Source organism: Pollicipes pollicipes, unplaced genomic scaffold (genome assembly GCF_011947565.3).
Source record: "Pollicipes pollicipes isolate AB1234 unplaced genomic scaffold, Ppol_2.1 Scaffold_7231;HRSCAF=8579_pilon_pilon_pilon, whole genome shotgun sequence".
NCBI lineage: Eukaryota > Metazoa > Arthropoda > Thecostraca > Pollicipedomorpha > Pollicipedidae > Pollicipes > Pollicipes pollicipes.
The window spans coordinates 19,083,762-19,104,184 of record NW_023597034.1 but is presented as its reverse complement, the minus strand read 5'-3'; the positions used below and the strand labels follow the sequence as shown (position 1 = coordinate 19,104,184).

The window sequence follows — 20,423 nt, the reverse complement described above, 5'->3', positions numbered from 1 at the left end:
GACAGACTGATCTAAGCATACTGATTTTGCAATTTTGCGCCGCAGCGGAAGTGAGGGGGGGGGGACAAGGTAATATCTGGTCTCAGAAGAAACCAGATGGTCCTTCTAAGACAGAAAAGATGCCATAACGACAACGCTGGAAACGGTTGTTCTTAACCCTCATCCGGATGTGGTCCTTTGCAACATTCTAGCGGGCGGAGGGGCCGGGCCAGTCGTATCACCCTCTCCTGGCTTGTGGCTTCGGCTTGAGATGGTCAGAAGCAAAGCCGAGCAAGATAATTGTCATGAATGTTAGCCAACTCTATTCAGCTTTAAATGTATTCGACAGTTGGGTTCTCCCAGGTCGGATCGACGACCCAAAATCATTGCAAAGCGCGAATCTTTTCGCAGGCGGCACTTCGACTGACGCCAATGTCATCATTTGCATCAGCCTGTTGGGAGACTGAGGACATTCCCGTCTTTGTTTATGGGCGAAGTAACTGCCCCGGTGGGTTGCTGAAGTTCGGGCTATGGTTATCCCCTTGTCTGCACTGCATGCATGCTGTTCACCTGCGTGAGAGAATAGGTCTGTCCCCATCTACACCCAGATAAGACCAGAGCTAATGTCTCGATTTGGTACGTTATAAGAATATAAGCTATGTCCAGCACCGTCGGCTCGGTACTCCTGCGAGCTGTGTAGGCACCGAGATATGCGCATAGTATATTGTTATTCAGAATACGTACACCGTACTATTGACAACGTTAATGCACAGGACTTACGCGTCGACACACATTACAGCCCTAAGACTACGCACAGTATATTATGTTGTTCAGAGTATGTACTCCGTACTACTAACAATGCTAATGCACAGAACTTGCATGTCCACGCACCTTACAGCCCCAAAACTATATAACTAGTAAATCTACTTGCGGTCACCAGCACATGTATTTACTGATGTATTTGACTACTGGTGTGCAAAGAGCACCTGCTTGTACAGGTTGTGCCTCACATGGGTACGGAGCATTCCACTCACTGTAGCACTTTGTCCATAGGCATGGAGGCGGACACGCAGATACCTGGCCACGATCTGCTTTACCATTACCACAGCATGGCAGTCATCCGCTCGCGGCTCGAACATGTGGTCTTGCACACCAGGGAACAGTTCGTGGCTGTCATTCATTCAGTCATTAACTGCGCCAGGACATTGCACTGGATACTCAGTGACAGTTCAGCTCGGTCCATCCTACCACACTTATGCAAGGCGGTCAAATGCCGCTCAGCTGTCGTGACGATCGCGTGCGTCGACGCTGACGGGATGAGCAGCCCGCCGTCGTCCCGCACTTTTACGAGACCCATCACTTCATGCGACGGAGGGTCGTCCTCGTTGCATAGAAGTGCACCAATGCACTCACCACACCCGATCGTGCTCGTTTCCACTCCACATTTCACCCCACATTTGGCCCCACATTTCACTTTGGGACATTTTGCTCCTATCGCTTGATCTGCCTATGGGGATAACGGGCGATCAAACACAAACGCACATCACGCCATATGCCAACGCCATTTTCAAAGAACATTCCACTAGCATGATTGTTGATGCTGTGTATGTGATAGCTGGTATTTGGCAATCCTAATATATTTACTTAGGGGAAAGAAAACACACACTTTCGATCTATCAGGTTGTTCTTAATGCTAATTAATTTAACTCACATCAAGTTGTTGGCAGTTACAGGAGTCTTGAAGCCCTTCCCGTATGGGTTGCTGCTGTTGAGGTAGTTGAATACCTGATCAACAAGCAGGATGAAGCGCGCCGTTGCCCCCGCTCCGATGAACTCATGGTGGCCTGGCTCTTCTAGGTACAGCAGAGCTTTGCCCACCAAGCTGCTGAACAGCTGGGCAGCAGGCTTAACTTTCATTTTGTTCTTTTCGTACTGAACGTGCAGGCCAGAGAGCTTGTTGGCCGCCCAGATACTCCCGCTGTGTTGCAGGTCGTACAGCGCCTGTGAAGGCATCGAAAATCGCCAAGGCCGCGCGCCGCACTCACCACGACTGAAAGAGGCACGCTGCTGGCGGGTTTCAGCTGAATCATTTTCAACATTGGCAATGGCACACAACTTTCCTCACAATGCACTACGCACTCAGGTCTGACCCCGCTCACCAGCATATTTTCAACTCACCTACCGTCTACCGACGACACTCCCTACCCCACACGGAAGCCAGAACGCCGAACCGCAAACAATCGGCTCTCCTGGCGGGGCGGATAGCCAAGGAGGAGAAATAACACGGGATCGGCTGTCACGACATGATTCAACTTTTCTGGATTACACAATTAAATTGATATGAAAACAAATGACGTCACAGTAAGCAATGCATTTAGAGATATATAAATACATACACAAACATAACGTTGACTTAGCACATATGGAGTAAAAAAGCGATTCAGACTTTTCATATGTGTTCTTTATCCAATTTTCATGTCAAGCTATCAGAATGAGAAATTCTATGTAAGGTATTACAATGACGTCACAAAGCATCCTAAACACTCGTGCGGACACGCAGAATCATGTGCTCCGAAGTCTGGCTCCTGGGGAGGATTTAGCATTGGAGAGAACGCGTATATTCCACCAAGAAATCCGAGCTGAATACGCCATGAAAACGTACAAAAGGGATATGGAAGGAAAGAACGTAATTGTTGTCATCAATCTACGGAGCGGCCTCATTAAACTTGTATGTGAGTGTAAAGCTACATAGGTATGCCTTGTTCTCCATTGGGAAGACCTATTGGTTTTGAAGTGAAATAATTTTGTAGATTTGTTTAAGTTGCCTTTTTATTGAAGCTAGGTTTTGCCAATGGATAATTTCTAAGAATTCGGCAAAGTCCTAACCAAGCAGCATTAAAAGAGAATGGAAGCAGTAATTGGGGCCATTTCTGTCGTTGAAGACTGTTCCCCTGTGCGGTCGTCTCCCGGGAACGGAGCCGTGGTTCGGGGCCGTGCGGTGCAGTCGCAGAGTGGTGGTTGGGGGTTTACGGCCTTTTTCCTGTTATGCCTGAGTTGGCTGCGTTACCGTGCCCGAGTCGTGTCGTGTTTGGGTCGTGTACGGGTCGTGTTTCTCGAACTGTTTGCGTCTGGACGACTCGCCGCGCAGGCTGGCCGGCTCTCATCAGCCGGCGGCCCCCTCTGTTCTCCGTAATGGGCCAGCGGCTCTTGGCCTACCTTAGGGCTCAGGCGGCGCCTGTATGACTTGGTCCGTGTTCGCGTACAGTCGACAGCGCCAGGCGCCAAGTGGAGATTCATATCGGTGAGTACCTAGCGACAAGTGATTCCTGACGTGGAACGTGTGCTCGTGCAAAGGCTGCAATAGCTGCTTATTACGTTCCTGTTTTTGGGGATCTAGGTTGCTGTATGTTCTTCACACTTATGAAGTATCTTTCATTTTGGAGGTGCTTCGACTGCCACGGTCATTTTGCAGTTTATGTTTGATATGTGTCCTCGTTTTTCATAAATCCTCTGTCCTTCAGTGTTAAAAGATAGTATTTTTCATTTTGCAAATGAATTTCTTAAAACTTATGTCAGATAGTGGCTAATTTACTTGTGATCATGTCAGTCTGTAAAAAATCCATCCACAGCTGGGATGCTTACATGATTTGAGTGCACTCAACCCAGAGCATTTGTGTAGCCGTGTACCCAGCTCAGGCCAGGGCAAATTGTACAAATTGTTTGAATTATATTTACTTTCAGACATTTTTATGCCAGTTCTGCCCAAAAGTAATTCAGAATTTAGGGTACATAACAACTGCTGAGGGTTTGTGATTAAAATGCAGATTGTTAGTCTGTTTTAATTTCTTCAGATTTTGCTTTGCTGAACAGAGCTGCTGTTAAACTTCAATGCCCTACTGGAATTCTGAGGTAAGTTTTACTGGATTGTACTCAGCATCTATAGTGTTTGCATACTGATGGCTGTTGGTTATATACTTTCTAATGTGTCATGTTGCTTAAGTGTAGTACAGCTGCTATATGCCACCTGATTTGGTGGGTCTTGTCACAGGTTTTGTCTGCATAAAGGAGTTTGTGAACAGGTCTGTGTGTGTGTGTGTGTGTGTGTGTGTGTGTGTGTGTGTGTGTGTGTGTGTGCGTGCGTGCGTGCGTGCGTGCGTGCGTGCGTGCGTGCGTGCGTGCGTGCGTATGTGGTGTGTTGTGCGTGCATGCATGCATGTGTGTTTGCATGTGTGTCTGCATCCAGTTCTAATCCATGAATCTGTTGTATCGTTTTTTAGCTACCTTCCTGGATCCTGTTTCATTCTCTTTGTGCAAGACTCACATTTCAAGATTCGTAATCACGATACCAAATTTCTTATAACTGATATATCAATTATATCTCAATATGAATCTGGGAATCACCAGGGATGGGGTAGCTATTAAGCTTGTCATGCAATATCGTCTAAGTGCTCAGCCATCTACGATTCGCGTGCTCTAATCCCGGATGGATGAGTCTGTATTGCATTAATTTTACGAGTTGAGCAGCCTTAGTCGTACGAAGTTACATCACGTATAAGTATATCATCACATAAGCTTATGTGAAGCATAACAATGGATGATTGCTAAATATCACGTACCATTGAAGTGTTGCAACGTGGTGTGCTGCTTGCAGTGTGCGACGTTTTCGCAGCACTGCAGTTATGCATGGTTTTATCTTGGAGGGCTTCTACTTACGAGTAGGCCGGATGTGATTCTAGGCGCCATTTGGCTTTGTACCGTCGTTAATCGTTTTTGCAATGCGTAGCAACCCTTTGCAACGATTTCTCAAATCATCTTTATAGAAGCTTCCGTGCGTTGTGTGAATAATGGAGGTGGTGCTATGGATATATCTCGCTTTTTTAACCCCCAGACGGTGTTGCAACGTCCTGCAGTTTTCGAGCAATCGCACAATTTCACCATTGATTGGCTTCATCTTTCCTGGGGCTGTTTGTGATAATCATAGGGCTCATTGGTGCTTATTTTGCATTATGAATGGCTGCAATATTCTGCAATATTTGTAACTATTGTTAATTTGGTTTCTGGACCATTTGCACTTTGCGAAGTCGGCGACAGTGTTTATTTCGTTTTTCATGACCTTTTTCATTGTGGGCCAGTAATGTACCCATATGTTCATGCAACCTGGCCGTCCTGCAAAGAACCACTGAACTCCGTGCTCAGAATGTGTGAGATGAGCAATGAGCTGTACCCGCGCTGTTCATGTGTGAGGATGAGCAATTCCTTGAGAGACATTTAGGTAATGTCACGTCACTGCTCCGGGTGGAGGTTGAGCTTGGGAAATGATATTGGGAGAAGTCTGTTGAGTGGTCCCTGCTGTACCCGCCCGACATGACTTGGGTTACGTTACGGCCAGCAGAGAATGTCGCCTACTCTCTCCTAGTTTGTATTTGGCTTAAGCATTACTTGATTTGAGATGGAGATAAAAACCCATCCCTTCGCTCTGTTGAGCTCTCGTTGTTCCTATTGGCCCTTATCATATGTTGTTTTGTTTTCTGTTCTGCTCATTCATCCCACAATCGCCATATACTACAATCATTCATCGTACTCCCAATTAACTTCGCCCCATCCCGCGAGTCACATCTCCCACGTCCTGTAGGCAAAGTTCCTGTTTTATGAGGGCCACTTTGACAGCCTACCCCTCCCTCTCCACGAGATGAATTCTGTTCTGACAGTCTGAAGTCCGGTCTCCTCGATCCGTAAAGTTAGCAGTGTCGGCGGACACTATGGGCGTGGAGGCCCTGCTTACATTGTTGTCTTTGGCCTCACGCGCCCGATAAGTTGTTAGTTGGTCCAGAGTGTTTCGTCGGCCTGTCCCCGACAACATGGCAGCATGGGGAAAATGCTTAGTTGCCTAATTTGCATACATGCCTGGTTTATTCGTTCACCAATAAGTGCTCCCAAGAGCAGCTCGTTGGCTCTGACTAACTTAAACGTGGAAACAATATACAAAAGTTAAGCAGCGCCGAATCGTTGGCTGGCAGCCCTTACTGTGTCAACCACATGGCGAGTGTTTGACGTGTTTGAGTGTTTGTCACTCAGGTGGTCAGCGCCCTGTCATATGCTGGTTAGGTAAGTCATCAGAAGAATGGAACGGAGATCGAGGCATTGATTTGCATACCTTTGTCATGAAGCCTTGCCCTGATTCACGCTGTTCCATAACGCCGGCTGATGTTGGTGGTAGTGGACGTTGTAGAGGGCAGAGAGTCAATACGATCCCCTGCCTTTTCCAAGCTAAGAAGGAGAGTCTCGCGGAACTGAACTCAAGTTGATTGCTCTCAACGAGTTTCAGAGATTGGCAATCAATTATTGGTTGTTAGGTCAATGATTGCTCTCACTATGCCCAGTCAAAGGTCAAATTTCCCCGAAAAGCTCACTTTTCCAGCTGTGCATACCGACATTTATGAAGCCAGTTCATGCAACGACACGAAATGTACACACGCATTTTGTATAACACTGGGTGCAGTGCAGTTAACATGCAGTTTAATGCATTTTGGGCATATGTTCATGGGGGTGAGCTCCGTTGATGTAACGGAGTCGGGCCGCCGCGGGCGGTCGACGAATACGTGAGTTGCCGCCTGCTGCCAGCGCCTGGCATAAATCGGCGTGCTACCTTCCTAAAAAGGTCACTGCTTGGAAAGGTAAGAGGTTCATTGGTATGTCAAAATACGCACAATAAAACCACCATAGACTACCGAGAATATGAATGCGATCTCACGGTATGCCGGAGAGATACCCTCAGAAAACCCAGGGGGAAACCCTCCTCCCCCTGTCAGGGCGAGCGTTAGCCTGACTATGAGGTGGAACCCGAAAGAACAGTAAAGGTGCCCCAGAAACCAAGCCAACAACAGGAATTATCTTGCTGATGTCAGAATGAAATTCGTTAAATCTGGGATTCTTTCCGAAATCTAGAAAGGGTAAGAGGTTGGCAGGCATTTCAGTCAGAGCACTGCCTCATACTCCAAGCTGAAATGCCAACGCCGAGACTAAAACATTGGTGACCTGAAATGCCAACGCCAAGACTAAAACATTGGTGACACTACTGGGAGAAACTCCACATATCACGCCCTGATCCCTCGACAGTTGAGTTGAACGGGACATCACCTTCTCCAATTGCCGTATCTGCGGTCGGAAGCGGGTGCGTGATTTGCCCCCCCCCCCCCCCCCCTATCGAAATGTCAGCTGGCAGTTGACTAAGGAGGAGCAAGCGGGGTTTCTATTCAATAAAACAAAAGCGTCAATCTATTTGTGCCGTGCGTTGTATGGACTCATTGGCCCAACACAACTTGGTCCGCCTGATCCACCTGGCATCACATCTGATTTTGCTGACGACATCTCTATTTGACTTCGTTTCACCCGGGATCTCGGCAATTTTATCATGGTTATGCACGGTCGGTTATTTTTCACGTCTCGCCTTGGTCTTGGTTTTTCCTTCGTGAGCGTATTGATCTGCGTGGGATTGATTACGGCGTTGCGTTTGTAAATCTCACTGTCATTTGTGTCGCAATATCCCCAGCGTCACTATGTCGCCGCCCGCATGGACAGCGGGGTGCTCTGTGGTCCCTCGACAATGATGTGTACATGACATGTGCTCTTTGTGCTGCTACTAAGTTTTGCGCCGATTGCCTTGTGGCATGAACTTCTGTACATTACATCAAATAGGTGTCATAGGTGTCCCTTCTCCTTTATTGGTTGTACTATGAAGGGTGTTGAAACGGCGAAGTCGTTCAGTAACACATGGTCCAGCGTGGTAATATGTTTGTAATCGACATGTGCTGATATTGCCGTGTCTTGAATGTTGTGCTTTGCCCCAGGGTGCGACATTACGTATGACTAGTCACACTCAGGTCAGTGCAAAGTTAATAGGTCAGCATGACAGAGATGCATTGCTAATTGCCAATGTCTTTTTCAGTGCGTCTCGTCCACCTGGTGAGGAGTCCTTGCTGCCAGCGTTTGTAAGGGCACTGGCTAGGTATCGGATAGTATTATACCATCGGCATTTGCTTGGACAGTTGGGATAGGCGTTGCTTTGCAGAAATGCCTAAACCTCGATCGAGTTATTCATCGCACAAAAGGATAAACGCCCTCAAATGCTACGCGTGCAACGTTAAGGTCATAGCCAAAAATTTGCCCAGCCACATGAAATGTAAGTATAGGGTGGAATATGACATTCTCGTTAAAAAAACACGATATGTGGCTGGCTCTCTCATTGAAAAAGCTGGTCATGACATGAGATGTGCATCAATTTCTCCACGCCCAACGTTTCCCCAACAGAGCACGTCTTTTCAAGGGGTTGATGAAAGTGTGACAGTTGTCACTGGTGAAAATACACCAATAACATCACCTAGTGTCATGTATGTAACGGTTGATTCGTCTGTCATTGAAGGAGTCGTCTCATGTACCGGTTCTGGTAATACAGGAGATGTTCTTTCACAATCTGCTGTGCCCACCGCGCGTCAGGCAGGGGACGGCATTCATTCGTCGATTGTGAGAGGAGAATGGACAGAAATTGCTAGTCATTTCACTGATCTCAGCCCCACAATGCTTGATACACCAAGCGCTAACGCACCAGACGACAGAATTGATGACATCGCAGCTGGCACTGCTGGCACGCGTACCCCGGGGCATGGCAAAGACGCTTTCCTCCCAAGATGTTATGCAAGATTTACGAAGGCTGTTGAGACGCTGAATACCCTAGCGCAGATAACCCTACCACATTTGCAATCGGAAGTGGAAAGCATATGTTCTTCTGCCGTATGATATTTCTACCTTACCTATATTTGCTAGCTTACATACTTCATGCGTGCGTACTTTTGTATTGAAAAAACACGAAATGAGGTGTGGTGGCGTCACCTATACCCATCGCAACTCTCGCGATATAAAAGGACGGCAACGTGGTGCTTGGCCGCGACAGGATGTGGTGCAGCGTAGAACGTGGACAGGAGAAAGCGAATGCACGAAGGTGAGGCATTAAAGGCATTTAAGTCAATTCTGAAGTCGCTTTCTTATGTCGCAGTACCCAACATAATTGGTTACCATGACACCCATGGGACATACATGGACATGGACATGCCATGACGCCCATTCTTACGCGCGTGGACAGATGACCCGGATTCTGCCCGCACCGCCTACGCGCGGTAAGGCGAGGCAATGCCGGTGCAACAGAAGTGCTCGAATTTTGCAGGCTTTGCCACACAGCTCAAATTTCTGTGGCTGCGGCGGATGAGGGATGTGACCATATGCAATGTATGTTTGATCGCCGAAGGGTGCGTAAAATGAGACTTTCGTCTCATTTCAGAATGGAACTATCCACATAAGGCGGCTGTATATGGTCTTTTTAAACCACAATGCATCCACCGTAATCAGAAAGCAATGAATTGTATCAAAACCTTTGAAAATTAAAGTAGTTACGATCTCGCACCGGCGACGATGTCCGCAGCACACTACATCGTCAGGCTATGGCGCTGATTGGTCGCGGGTAGACTAGTCAGCTGACCGGTCGACCAGTTGAGCATGGGACAAAATTCCCTGCCACGTTAGTAAGGAAAAGGCTAGGTTGGGTAAGTTGTGAGATGCGTTTGCGAGGAACATTGTGCGCACAGATAAGACTGAAAAGACCTGGCTCATCGGAAAACCGACTGTGCAAATTTAGAGTGTTGATACTTTGGCAGCATGCCTCTGTCGAAACAATCAGAGGTGCTATTGTTTCCGAGTTAACGTATAGGCGTTGTTTCGATAATTTTCCGAGGACGAAAGCTATTACTTACGTCTTATTTAAGTTGGCCCATGTGGAATCCCGGGAAATTGTCGGCTTGATTAGGTTTGTGACGTCATTGGGTATTTATATTCAGCTCAACAGCAAGGAGTATGTACCATTCAGCAGAGATTGTGTATTACATTCAGCAGAGCATGTGTTACATTTGGCATTTATGCCTTACATTCAGCAGAACATGTATTACATTCAGCAGCATTTGATATACATTGTGTTATAGTTGTCCATGCCTGTTGCATTAGTATAATTTATTTAAAAGATTGCCTTTCAGACAGTTGGAAACTTTCAGAATTGTGAGCTCATCTGCAATTTTTGTGGTTATGAATAAGCCTAGTCAGTGTTTCTGTGCTTGGCATCTGCTGTCACTCTTACCATACCATGGTCCCAAAATGTCAGCTGTGGATATAGTGTAAATTTGCTAGGAATATATTTTGTTCTCTCTGCAAGCCGTGATCATAACATTTTTGTTCTCCCTCCCCAAGAGCTGAAAGCAAATTTCAGATGCTGCTCTTACCTGAATATACTTCCAGGATACCTCTTCACCATCCAGCTGAAAGCTCTTGTATTCACCAAGGAGGTTTCGCTGCAGTTTCAGCATGTGCACCACATCCAGTAGAACATACACCTTCTGGTTGGTTGCAGGATGCAGGAAGTAGTTAGGAACAATGGGAAGCTGAAGTTGTTTTGGCTGCAGGTTCTGAACGCCCAAGTGGCCGAACATGGACAGGTTGGCTTGGAATCCATCGGCCACGAATGCTCGCACCTTCAGTCCTGCATCGCTCAAAGCACACAGGACAGTCTTGGCCAGTTCTGTCTGAGTCTCAATTGAAATGTGGTCTGTGAGAAAGTAGGCGACAGGATGGCGCCACACACCTTTGAGACCGACGGCCATGAACACTAGGGCATTTGTTGCCATTCTCGTGTCCTCCACGTCCCCTGCACCCAGATCAACATGACCAACGAACTTGTCTTTGGGTTGCGAGTACACCTTCGCCTTTCGGATTGCCATCTCATCAACCATCAAGCAGCAGTTGGGGTCGACTTTCGTGGCTGTCACTTCACAGCACAGCGTCTGTAGCACCTCGTGGAGGACGCCCACCTCACAGCTGACGCTTCTCGTCCACTCTCGTAGCGATGTTGCACCCGGCAGAGAGAAGTTTTTGGAGAGGAATCTATATGCTCTCGGGGAATGGTAGTGAAAGGTGAGGCAGAGCTTCCTGATATCTCCTGAATACCTCTGGCCACTTCTCTTCTTCCTGCCACCATCGACAACTTTGTTGGTGAAAAGCGCCGACACCATTGGGTTTTCAAATCGAGATCGGATAACCTCGAGAAGCTCGGCATCGACGATCCGGCTTTCTTTGAGGGCATCCAGAGTACTTTTGAGGCACTTGGACCGCCTGTCGCGCCTCTGCAGCTTCTGTCGCAGGTTCTTCTGCTAGTAGCGCAATTTTCGAACCTTTGCAGCCATCTTTTTCAGTGGACTGGAAATGTGTCGAGGTGTTGCACTTGAGCTATAGCTATGCTCTGGGCCACCTGGGTGATGTTGGAGCTTCGCTGGGGCGTGCTGTAGCAGCTGCTGCTCTAGTGCAGGCTGAAGCTGTTGCAGCTTTGAGGCAGGCTGTAGCAGTGCATCCTCTGGGGCAGGCTGCAGCGACACCTCCTCTGGGACAGGCTGCGCCTGTGCCTCCTCTGGAGCGGGCTGGTGTGGCTGCCCGAGAAGCAGGCGCCTGGCATGCTTTGGCTTGGGTGGAGCTGTGCATGGGCCAACACGCTTTTGGGGATTTTTGCGTGCCACTGGCTTTGTCTGCCATTCATATTTCATGACACAGAACATGTCCCTTAGATGGGGTTATGTCTGGTTGTGTCTTTGTGCTCCAAAGAAAATTTGTGGTTGCAAGTGGGCTGCAAGCTGGAATTTCATTGTATATTCCCTTCAGACAATAGCGAGGCAACTTGATAACAAGTTCCATGTGAATCTGCGCACTTAGACAATGTCTGGAAAGTTGAAATTTGGGCATCACCGGTGTGGGTCTCTCACTACCCAGCACAGTCTCAATCAACAGAATCTAGCACGAAAGTCATACAATTTTGTTGTCAGCAGATGCACAGCACATTTGTGAACACCTCTATCACCTTCATCTAGCTCTATATACAATATGATGATAATAAAAAGCATCTTTTCACATACCTGTCAATCAGTCAATCCACTAAATCTGTGGTGCTGCAAGCAGTGTGCAAGGCCCAAGCCAGCAATAACATTTTTTTAAGGTGTTTTGCACACAATTTTTTACTGTGAGTGTTTAAATAAAAGCCTAAATTCTGGGCTCTATGAAGTATACACAAGTTTCGTTGTTACCTGAGCTTGAACTGGATTACAAAATGTTGCATTTGGTACAGTTTTGACTGTTGCAAGGATTTCTTGGAGTGCAAAGAACTAGAACACCCATCTGTTTCAAAACACCCGTTTGACTCTGTCATTATGATAAAATGACGAGACAAGCAGTGGCTTTCACTGTCTAGTTTACGTCTTGTCTTGGCCAGCTTAGTCTTGTCTCATGAGCTCTTGCTATTTTCGGTCAGGGTATACTTCCCTACCTAACGTTAGAAAAAAATCATTGTACACCATTCGTCGTGTTTAAGGCAGGTCATATCGTAAATAATCACAAAACAGGTAGATTCATGCTCTTACCTTCGACTTTTTACAATTACGATGGTGAGCTCCCGAGCGCCGCACACACACAGCAGCCGCGACACCGGCGCCATTACTGCGCGCGGTCACAACATTACTGTGCATCAAGCGGATGGCGCCTGGGAGACTTATCTGGGGGATAATTTCCTGACCGGTCGAGTGTAAATGGAAAATCTCCATGGATGATTACCTTCGCACAGCTGTAGAGGGTTCGCCTAGTAACCTGCACCTAGTAACCTCAAGTTTTGACACAAAAATGAGTTAACGTACAGGTCAGTCCGCCCTGTGAATTTTGTACGTCTACCTGTAAGTTTTTTTTTTAGATGATAGGGGGTCAACTCGACCCCCGCCAGAGCGAAGGGTATTCAACCGTCCACCCGGGCGCGTGTTAATCTACGCGAAACGGATACCGATTGGTAGCCCGGTTCGTGACGAGTGAAATCGACAAACTGTTGTGTACGAGCAGAGAAGAACAAATTTTGCATGGTCGAAAGTGCCAAAATTTCCCGACAATAAAAACACACAAAATTCATCCTGGACTCAATGCATAGCATATTGCGTTACTGTCTGTCTGTCATGAATTCCCGCATATATTCCTGTATGTCCTTCACGCATTTCCAGCACTGAGATGTGCTGAACTTGATGGCTGCTTTTGAGGCTCGTCACCCACTTCCAGGTTTTCCGAAGGATGCTTGCTGATGCAAGACAGCCATTGCGGCTGCTGAAACTTGCACTTAACGCACATCAGCAGCAGGCTGACCGTTAGAGCGCCATTGTCGCACAGTTAACGAACGCTGGGGGTCCGCGTCGCAGGGCCTTCTTCGTTGGTGTTCAAGCATTTTTGAGGGGCCTTTCGGAAGGTCGTTTGCTTGTATCACTTGGCGCAACGGACCTCAGAAACCGGGCCGATGGCTCAGCAATAGAAGCTCTAAATCGTAATGACTCGGATGACATCGCATGACACGAATGCCGAGCTGTTGAGGCCCCCTACCGTGATGCATAGGAAACTACACGCCTGGCCTCCCCTAGCCCCCTTCCAAATATGTCATGGATGGAACTGGGTAGCCTGATTCCCGTTTTATTCCGCGGCATGGATTGCGTATCAGTGCTGACGCAGGATTCATCACTAGCCAATGCTGGCCTTCTGAGGCAGGTTTGCTTGCGCCACACCTCGCACGGTGATCCAATCTGAGCCGCTCAAACGGTCCCCTCTGGACCGCTACACAAGCACTCCCGCTACTGTCATTCAGAACATATGAACATGCATACGTCTTGAACATTCCTTTCTTCTCAAAAAAGCATACCAATAGTAATGCGTAAGCTTGTTTCATCATATCTGATGCTTGCTCTAATATCCTCGGATGTGAAACATACCATTTAAGGACGGACATCAGCTCGGTGCGCGCGTGGAGGTGGGCATTTGCAGCTGTGATACAGGCCACTAAGTTCGCTACGGTTATAGAGCTCACATATGAGGAGAGCAAGGCTTCTGACATCCATTCTCTCTCTATGCACGCCGCATAGACTGACGCTGCGTGGCAAGAAAACTGCACGCGAGCAAAAGTGACAATTCACTTCGTCAGTTATTTAATGAATAGCCTGCACTTATGCATATAAAAGAACAGCACCAACAAAACCCAGCGCACCAGTTAAGACAGCACACTAGATCATATCGCCATCTTTTAGCACATAGTCATCTAGGTCACACCAAAATGCATGCGCCGGTTCGTCCCAGACTGAGAGGCAGAACGGGATGTAAGGAAATCACGAAGTTTTTTTATTAAGCACTCTGGCGAGAAAATTATTGTTGTGATACAATTTCACTGGCATCCAGTTGCTAAGCGACATGCATCAAACTACTGATACATTTATTACATGAAACGATGCTCTTTGTGGACATTTTGTTTTCAGCTCATGCCTTGCGTTTGTTCACATTCTGGGGGCATACCAGGCCTGGCAATAAGCCGTGTGAGCTGTTGAAAGCGTTGGATGCTGGCTGCGTGATTACTGCTTACATGGGTGCTGTGGGGAGCAAAGCGGGTTTTGAGTTTCATTCCATTCAAGAATCATGGATCATGTTGAACCACGCAAGCTTTGTAAGTACCGCCACGCATTCTTCTGAGCTGTGGTAAGCTACCTATGAGCAGGGAGGCGGTCAGGATTTATGAGTTTATCTTGTCGTCTTTACGTCAGACATAGCATTAACTTTTGTTGGAAGCTTAGAGAAGTTTTGGGAGGAAGGGATCTCGCATTATACCAGCCCGTAAAATAATGATCTGGCTTATAGCCAGCCAACTGCAATGTTATCAAACTATGTATCTTTACAAACATAGTTTTAAATCACTGCAAGATATTTCTGTTTAAAAACCACCGATGAAATTTTGTCGAAAACAGACGCCGAAAACCTTTTACAAAAGCATTTTCCAAGCCTCGCAGCGCAATCATTCGTCAAAACGGCTGTTGACTTGGAATTCTGCCATCGGACGGTGGTATCAGCGCTCTCACAAGGACCAATGCTTAACGTGGGAACTGACCCCAGGAATCCATCCTATCAAAAAGTCTGACAAAACTTAAAAACACAGTACATGTTGTCATAAGCTTTGCACCCAAACATGCTGGCCTTCGTTGACAATTGCAAAATAAATGTGCATGTCGCTAATACTGACTAAAAGAGTCGTAAGCATTAAGATTAGATGATATTTCCTTGAGGTATCTACGCAATGCTCCGCAAAGCACTCATGTTCATTCTCGTGCTCGTGCTCACGCTCGTAGTTTTTTTCCCACAATCTATGCAGACCCAACCCGTTTCTCATTTCATATGGGTGACCACGGATTTATCCAAACCGTGAAATTTTCTGTTGTCGAGTACTCGTATTCAAAGCTGTATACCCATACAATTTTTGACATCTTCGGCCCTAAAAAATATGAGCGCAAAGGAATTCATCCAGCTGCATTTTACTTGGCCGACTTCTGCCTTCCTGTAGAATCTGTTCTCTTCCATCTAAATGTAACAAGTCAGGAAACGCTTCGCCTTAATCGCCCATAACGTGATCATGGCTGGTGACTAATCAAAGTCTGAACCAAAGGGTAAAAATAAATTTACGCTGCCAGTCCTAAGGTCGGCTAGAAGATGCAAGTTGATCGGTCAACCAGCTGCCTCAATTGGTGCGCACCAAACTACCCACGAAGTGTCAAGTTTTGTTATTTTCTTCTCCCATGCTGCTCGCCAACCCAGGAAAAGTCAGGAAACATTGCGAGACCCAGCTCAACATGGTAATGCGCTGTCAAACATGGTACACCATAGAACAACATCTGACAGGCCATTATCTTAATGCGAAGTCTTAAAGGGAGTGTTCCACATTTGCATGGGGTTTTGAACTGACATAGCCATCTTGAATATCATTCGGTGAAGTTCACAGCCCTGCCCTTCTTAAGGACTATAACCTAGTTTCCAAGCAAAACACCCACGAAGATGTGCAGACTATTTTGTGGAGAGTGTTTCAATGCCACCTAAACATCCATGACGCCCTTATAACGTCCTTCAAATCTTGTCATTCCATCAGTCATGCGGCGATCAAGGCCAAGAAATAGAACTGTCGAGCCTTTCATATATTGCGTTTGTAAGCACGATTTCCATATGTAACAGCTGTCAGTTGGCTCTCAATCAATGTCATACGAGGTACGATGACGCAATTAAACAATGACGTACTAAAAAGTATATTTACTTAACAGAAAACTGGACTTGTCTCGAGCAGTCTGCTCTGCTTGAAGATATGCCAACAATTATAAGCTAGCTTATTTAATAACATATGGTGCTTGCTTTATGTGCATGCTAGTGCTTTAAGTATGGAGTATTCCATCCAATCTGCCGGTCAACGGAGAGAGCATTATTCGGTTTGTTTCCACGCACTGCTATTTCGTTGTCAGAAGCGTGGCACAAAACAACACATATTTCAAGCGTTTTACGACAAACAATATTCGCAAAAAACACCCCGGAGAAATCCTTACAAGCAGCAGGAGTTACATTTTCAAATAAGATACAAACTGCATGGCGGCAGAACCCCGTTGCGATCAATCAGTGACAATGATGAGTTTTTTCTTGATGGGTTCGGCGTTAAAATCATGTGATTTATCTCACCCTGACCTCGGCCTGACTTCGTAAAAAAACACGTCTTGCTAGTCATAGGCACCAAAAGTCAGATGGAACAGAAATAAAGAAGCGATAGGACAACTCAAGGTCTGTATCTTCTCCTTTCATCTTAATATGCATGACGGCGGTATGTCGGAAAATATCTGCAAACTTGAAATGTCATCCCTTAATCAAATTTGAAATCCCCCGCCCCCCCCCCCCCCCCTTTACGCATGAGTCCTGCCCCACCGTTATCCAACTCTTTCATCCCATAAGCCTGGAGCGATCAGTACTGATCAACAGAACTCTGTTCCAAATATACGTAAAATATTCCAAAAATATGTGACTGTGTAATAAATGAATCACGAATCTTGCTCGTGTGTCCGGGTTCCTAGCTCCCGCGTCTGACATAGCCCAAACTGCCGGCTTCAAGGGTATCCTCGCCCGTCGTTGTGCCGGGGAGGAAGTTGCTAGCGTTATTGTCGGCATTGCGTGCTTAGCCTGCCTCGACTCTTCCAGAGTCTACCTGCAAGCAGTGCGCGACTGCACACTATGCCAACACTGTCGCACTTCAAAGAACTGTCGCCAAAACTGTCGCACTACAAAGAACTGTCGCCAAAACTGTCGCACTACACCCCATCAGCCGGAAGACCTATGCATCCGTCAAACATGCCATAAACATCCCATGCCTTCATAGCACGTTGAGGCGTGACATTCATCTTGATGCCGGCGTGCTGTGCTCATGCATTGTGCTGTGCTCAGGCCAAGCGCGATTTTCTATGCGCGAGCATGTTATCCGACCGGGCTAGTTTCTGGCGGACTATCCGTAAGCATGTTATCCGACCGGGCTAGTTTCTGGCGGACTATCCGTAAGCATGTTATCCGACCGGGCTAGTTTCTGGCGGACTATCCGTAGGCTTGGCCTCAAACCCGCCAGGGGGAGGGGGGGGGGGTGCGCCGAGGAGGTAATGCCCGCTGACATGGCCTATGATTTTGACCGTCACTTCGCCTCAGTTGGTCCAAAAACCGCGGCCGAGCTGAGAGCGAACAGCCATGACGTCCTGCCACTCCCTAGGAGACCACCACGTGCGACCACAGCTAGGCTATTTTGACACCCTGTGACTTTACCCGAGCTTTCAAAGGCGATGAGTGTGTTTTCTTCATCTAGAGCTGCTGGGGTTAGTGGTGTGCCGCTGCTTGCGCTAAACAGCTGTTTCTTTCTCATAGGACTTCACCTGCTTCACCTGGTAATTCCTTCGTCACCTGCGTTTTTCCCTGTGCGTGGCATTGATTTCCAGTTCTTTCTCTTCACAGGTTTGGTGAACGTTACGTTGCCAGCAATTTTGAGTCTATGTTAATCTAATCTGTGTTGTGGAAATGATGCGGAAAGGTTGTCTGTCAGCAGTTGTCGGCATATCTGGATGTCTACAGCTTCTTAGCACCTTCACAATATGCGTGTAGGCCGCGCCATTCAACGAAGGACGCCGTGGTCGACGCCCTGTAGGGGATAACGTGTCGGATCGACTCTGGACATGTCGTCACCACCACCTCCGTAGACCTAAGTCGAGCTTTCGACAGCGTGGACAGTGGCGTCTTCCTGACCAAGCTGCGATGGTACGGCATGGATCCTCGGTGGTTTAAAAGTTATCTTGATGGACGGCGTCAGGTGGTGAGAGGTGGTTCATTATCCCTTCTCTTGTCCCACGATGTCCATCAGGGGTCCCTGGTTAGTCCATTCCTCTTCAGCATCTTCATGAACGACCTTCCATCCTATCTGTCTCACGGGCGTCTGGTTTCGTACGTCGACGATACCCAACTTCTCGACTCTGTCCACCCGCACACTTGTTCAACCCAAAATCCCCTGAGAGCGAAATCCTCCTTGCCCTCTAATGCTATTTCTCTGCCAATTCCCTGAAGACGAACTCTACCAAGACCATCGTTCTTTTAGTCGGCACTCCCCAGGCCATCGAAATGACCTCATCTTTCCATCTTAAGGTCTCCAACTTAATATTAAGCCCCCGCCGTCCATGGAGAAGCTGGGAATGGCAATCGATCGTACCTTATCATGGGAGGGGTATATATCCGAATTAGCCAAAAGTGCCACTCCATCTTGTCATCATCTCGCACCCGAAGCCCGCTAGCTCCTCATCCAGACCCATGGTTTCCCCCACATCCTGCACTGCCTCTGAGTCTGGGGCGGGGCTGCCGCCCTGCTATCTCGGCCGGGTGCGGGCGTGGGGCCTATATTATATTTTGCTGGTCGTGAGGTCGCTGGGCTGGCGCAGAATCAGTGAAATTGTCACGTACCGCGATCACATTGGCGTTTTCAGGGCCCTAAATGACCCCTGTGTCCCGGTGGCGGTCCGGCCGCTGTTCATTCACCCCTCGGACCGCTGGGAGTGAGTGTATCACGAGGTCGGCGATTGCTGGCGCTTTGGGGCTGCCCCTTTTCCAGCTGTCCATGTCGTATGGGATGCTCTCGTATCGTGCGGACTCGTTTTGGAATCGCCTACCGCCGGTCGTTGTGACATTTCAGAGCCGTGCTGGACTCGTATCTCAACTTGATCAATGTGAAGAAGATGGGTTTTGCTTGACTTTGAAGGACTTTCTTGAGCTATTGACGTGACATCATCATCGCCGCATCTTCGTTTTCATCGAGTAACTTGTAGCCCATTGAATGGAATCAAGCACTGCGCCATACATATGAAACGATTCGTATTAAATACATGACATGACATCTTATACCAACCGTTCCTGAAAGATATCTCAGCCAAGAAGTTGGGAGATACGCGGACACTCGTTTCGGTACACCGTCTCAGGCTGCATCGATATCTGACCACTTCGTCCCGTAGGGTGATCTGTGTAACCGGGCCCTATCTTAAGTCCAACTGGGAGCTAGAAGCTTGATGGATTCGCCTGGGGTAAGTTCACGGGAGAGCGGCAGCTGTGACTCAAAAAATAAATTGGTAACTTGGGGCGCAGCATTAAGACCATCTGGTGTTTCCGAAGCCGTAGCCAGTTCGTTATGCCTAGCGTTTCTATGGCGTAAAACGCGGCGGGGCCTCCTCAAATGGCTTGCTTCCTGGGTGTTATACGGAGGCTCAGTCAGAGACTTGGCAAGGGGGGGCACAGGGTTGACAAAGAACCCCCGGTAGTAAAAGGGCCCCCATAAGAAATCGCTGGATATGACCAATTTATTATTGAGGGTCTCTTATTGCCCCGGCTTTGTCTACGCTTTTCTTAGATGTCATATATGTATATATATATATATATATATATATATATATATATATATATATATATATATATCTCTCTCTCTCTCTCTCTCTCTCTCTCTCTCTCTCTCTCTCTCTCTCTCTCTCTCTCTCTCTCTCTCTCTCTCTCTCCTCTCTCTCTCTCTCTCTCTCTCTCTCTCTCTCTCTCTCTCTCTCTCTCTCTCTCTCTCTCTGCGTGTGTGTGTGTGTGTGTGTGTGTGTGTTCCCATACCGACACGCGGCCGACTGCGTGGTACGGTGGTAGCTGACCGATATATAGGCCCATGTCGACTCAGGGTTCCCCGATCAGCGCAGAGCCCTCTGACCGTTATTTGAAAGGCCGTCTTCGCATGGCGGGGCAGGGCCCCGCTATGCGAAGACTTCGACCCTGAATGAGACTTCGACTATCCCTGCATGACTTTAGACCCCCCAATCGCGCTCTTGATCGTCGGACCCGGTGGGCCCTTTAGGCTCTTCGGGCCTCCTCGAACACTTCCTCTGGCTGATTTGGGGCTCTTGACAACACTATTAGGCGCTGTTGGGCCCTGAGCAATGTAAATCACT

At 47.6% G+C, this 20,423-nt stretch overlaps 1 protein-coding gene across 1 annotated transcript; it reads right to left on the bottom strand.

The window, feature by feature from the left end:
• Nucleotides 1-1,470: 1,470 nt before the first annotated feature.
• Nucleotides 1,471-10,505, bottom strand: LOC119109804 (uncharacterized). Its single transcript, XM_037233558.1, has 3 exons — nucleotides 10,299-10,505; nucleotides 1,691-1,980; nucleotides 1,471-1,486 (listed from the first exon to the last, which is right to left on the bottom strand). The coding sequence occupies exons 1-3, from the start codon at nucleotides 10,503-10,505 to the stop codon at nucleotides 1,471-1,473; spliced, it is 513 nt and encodes a 170-aa protein (XP_037089453.1).
• Between the last annotated feature and the right edge of the window lie 9,918 nt (nucleotides 10,506-20,423).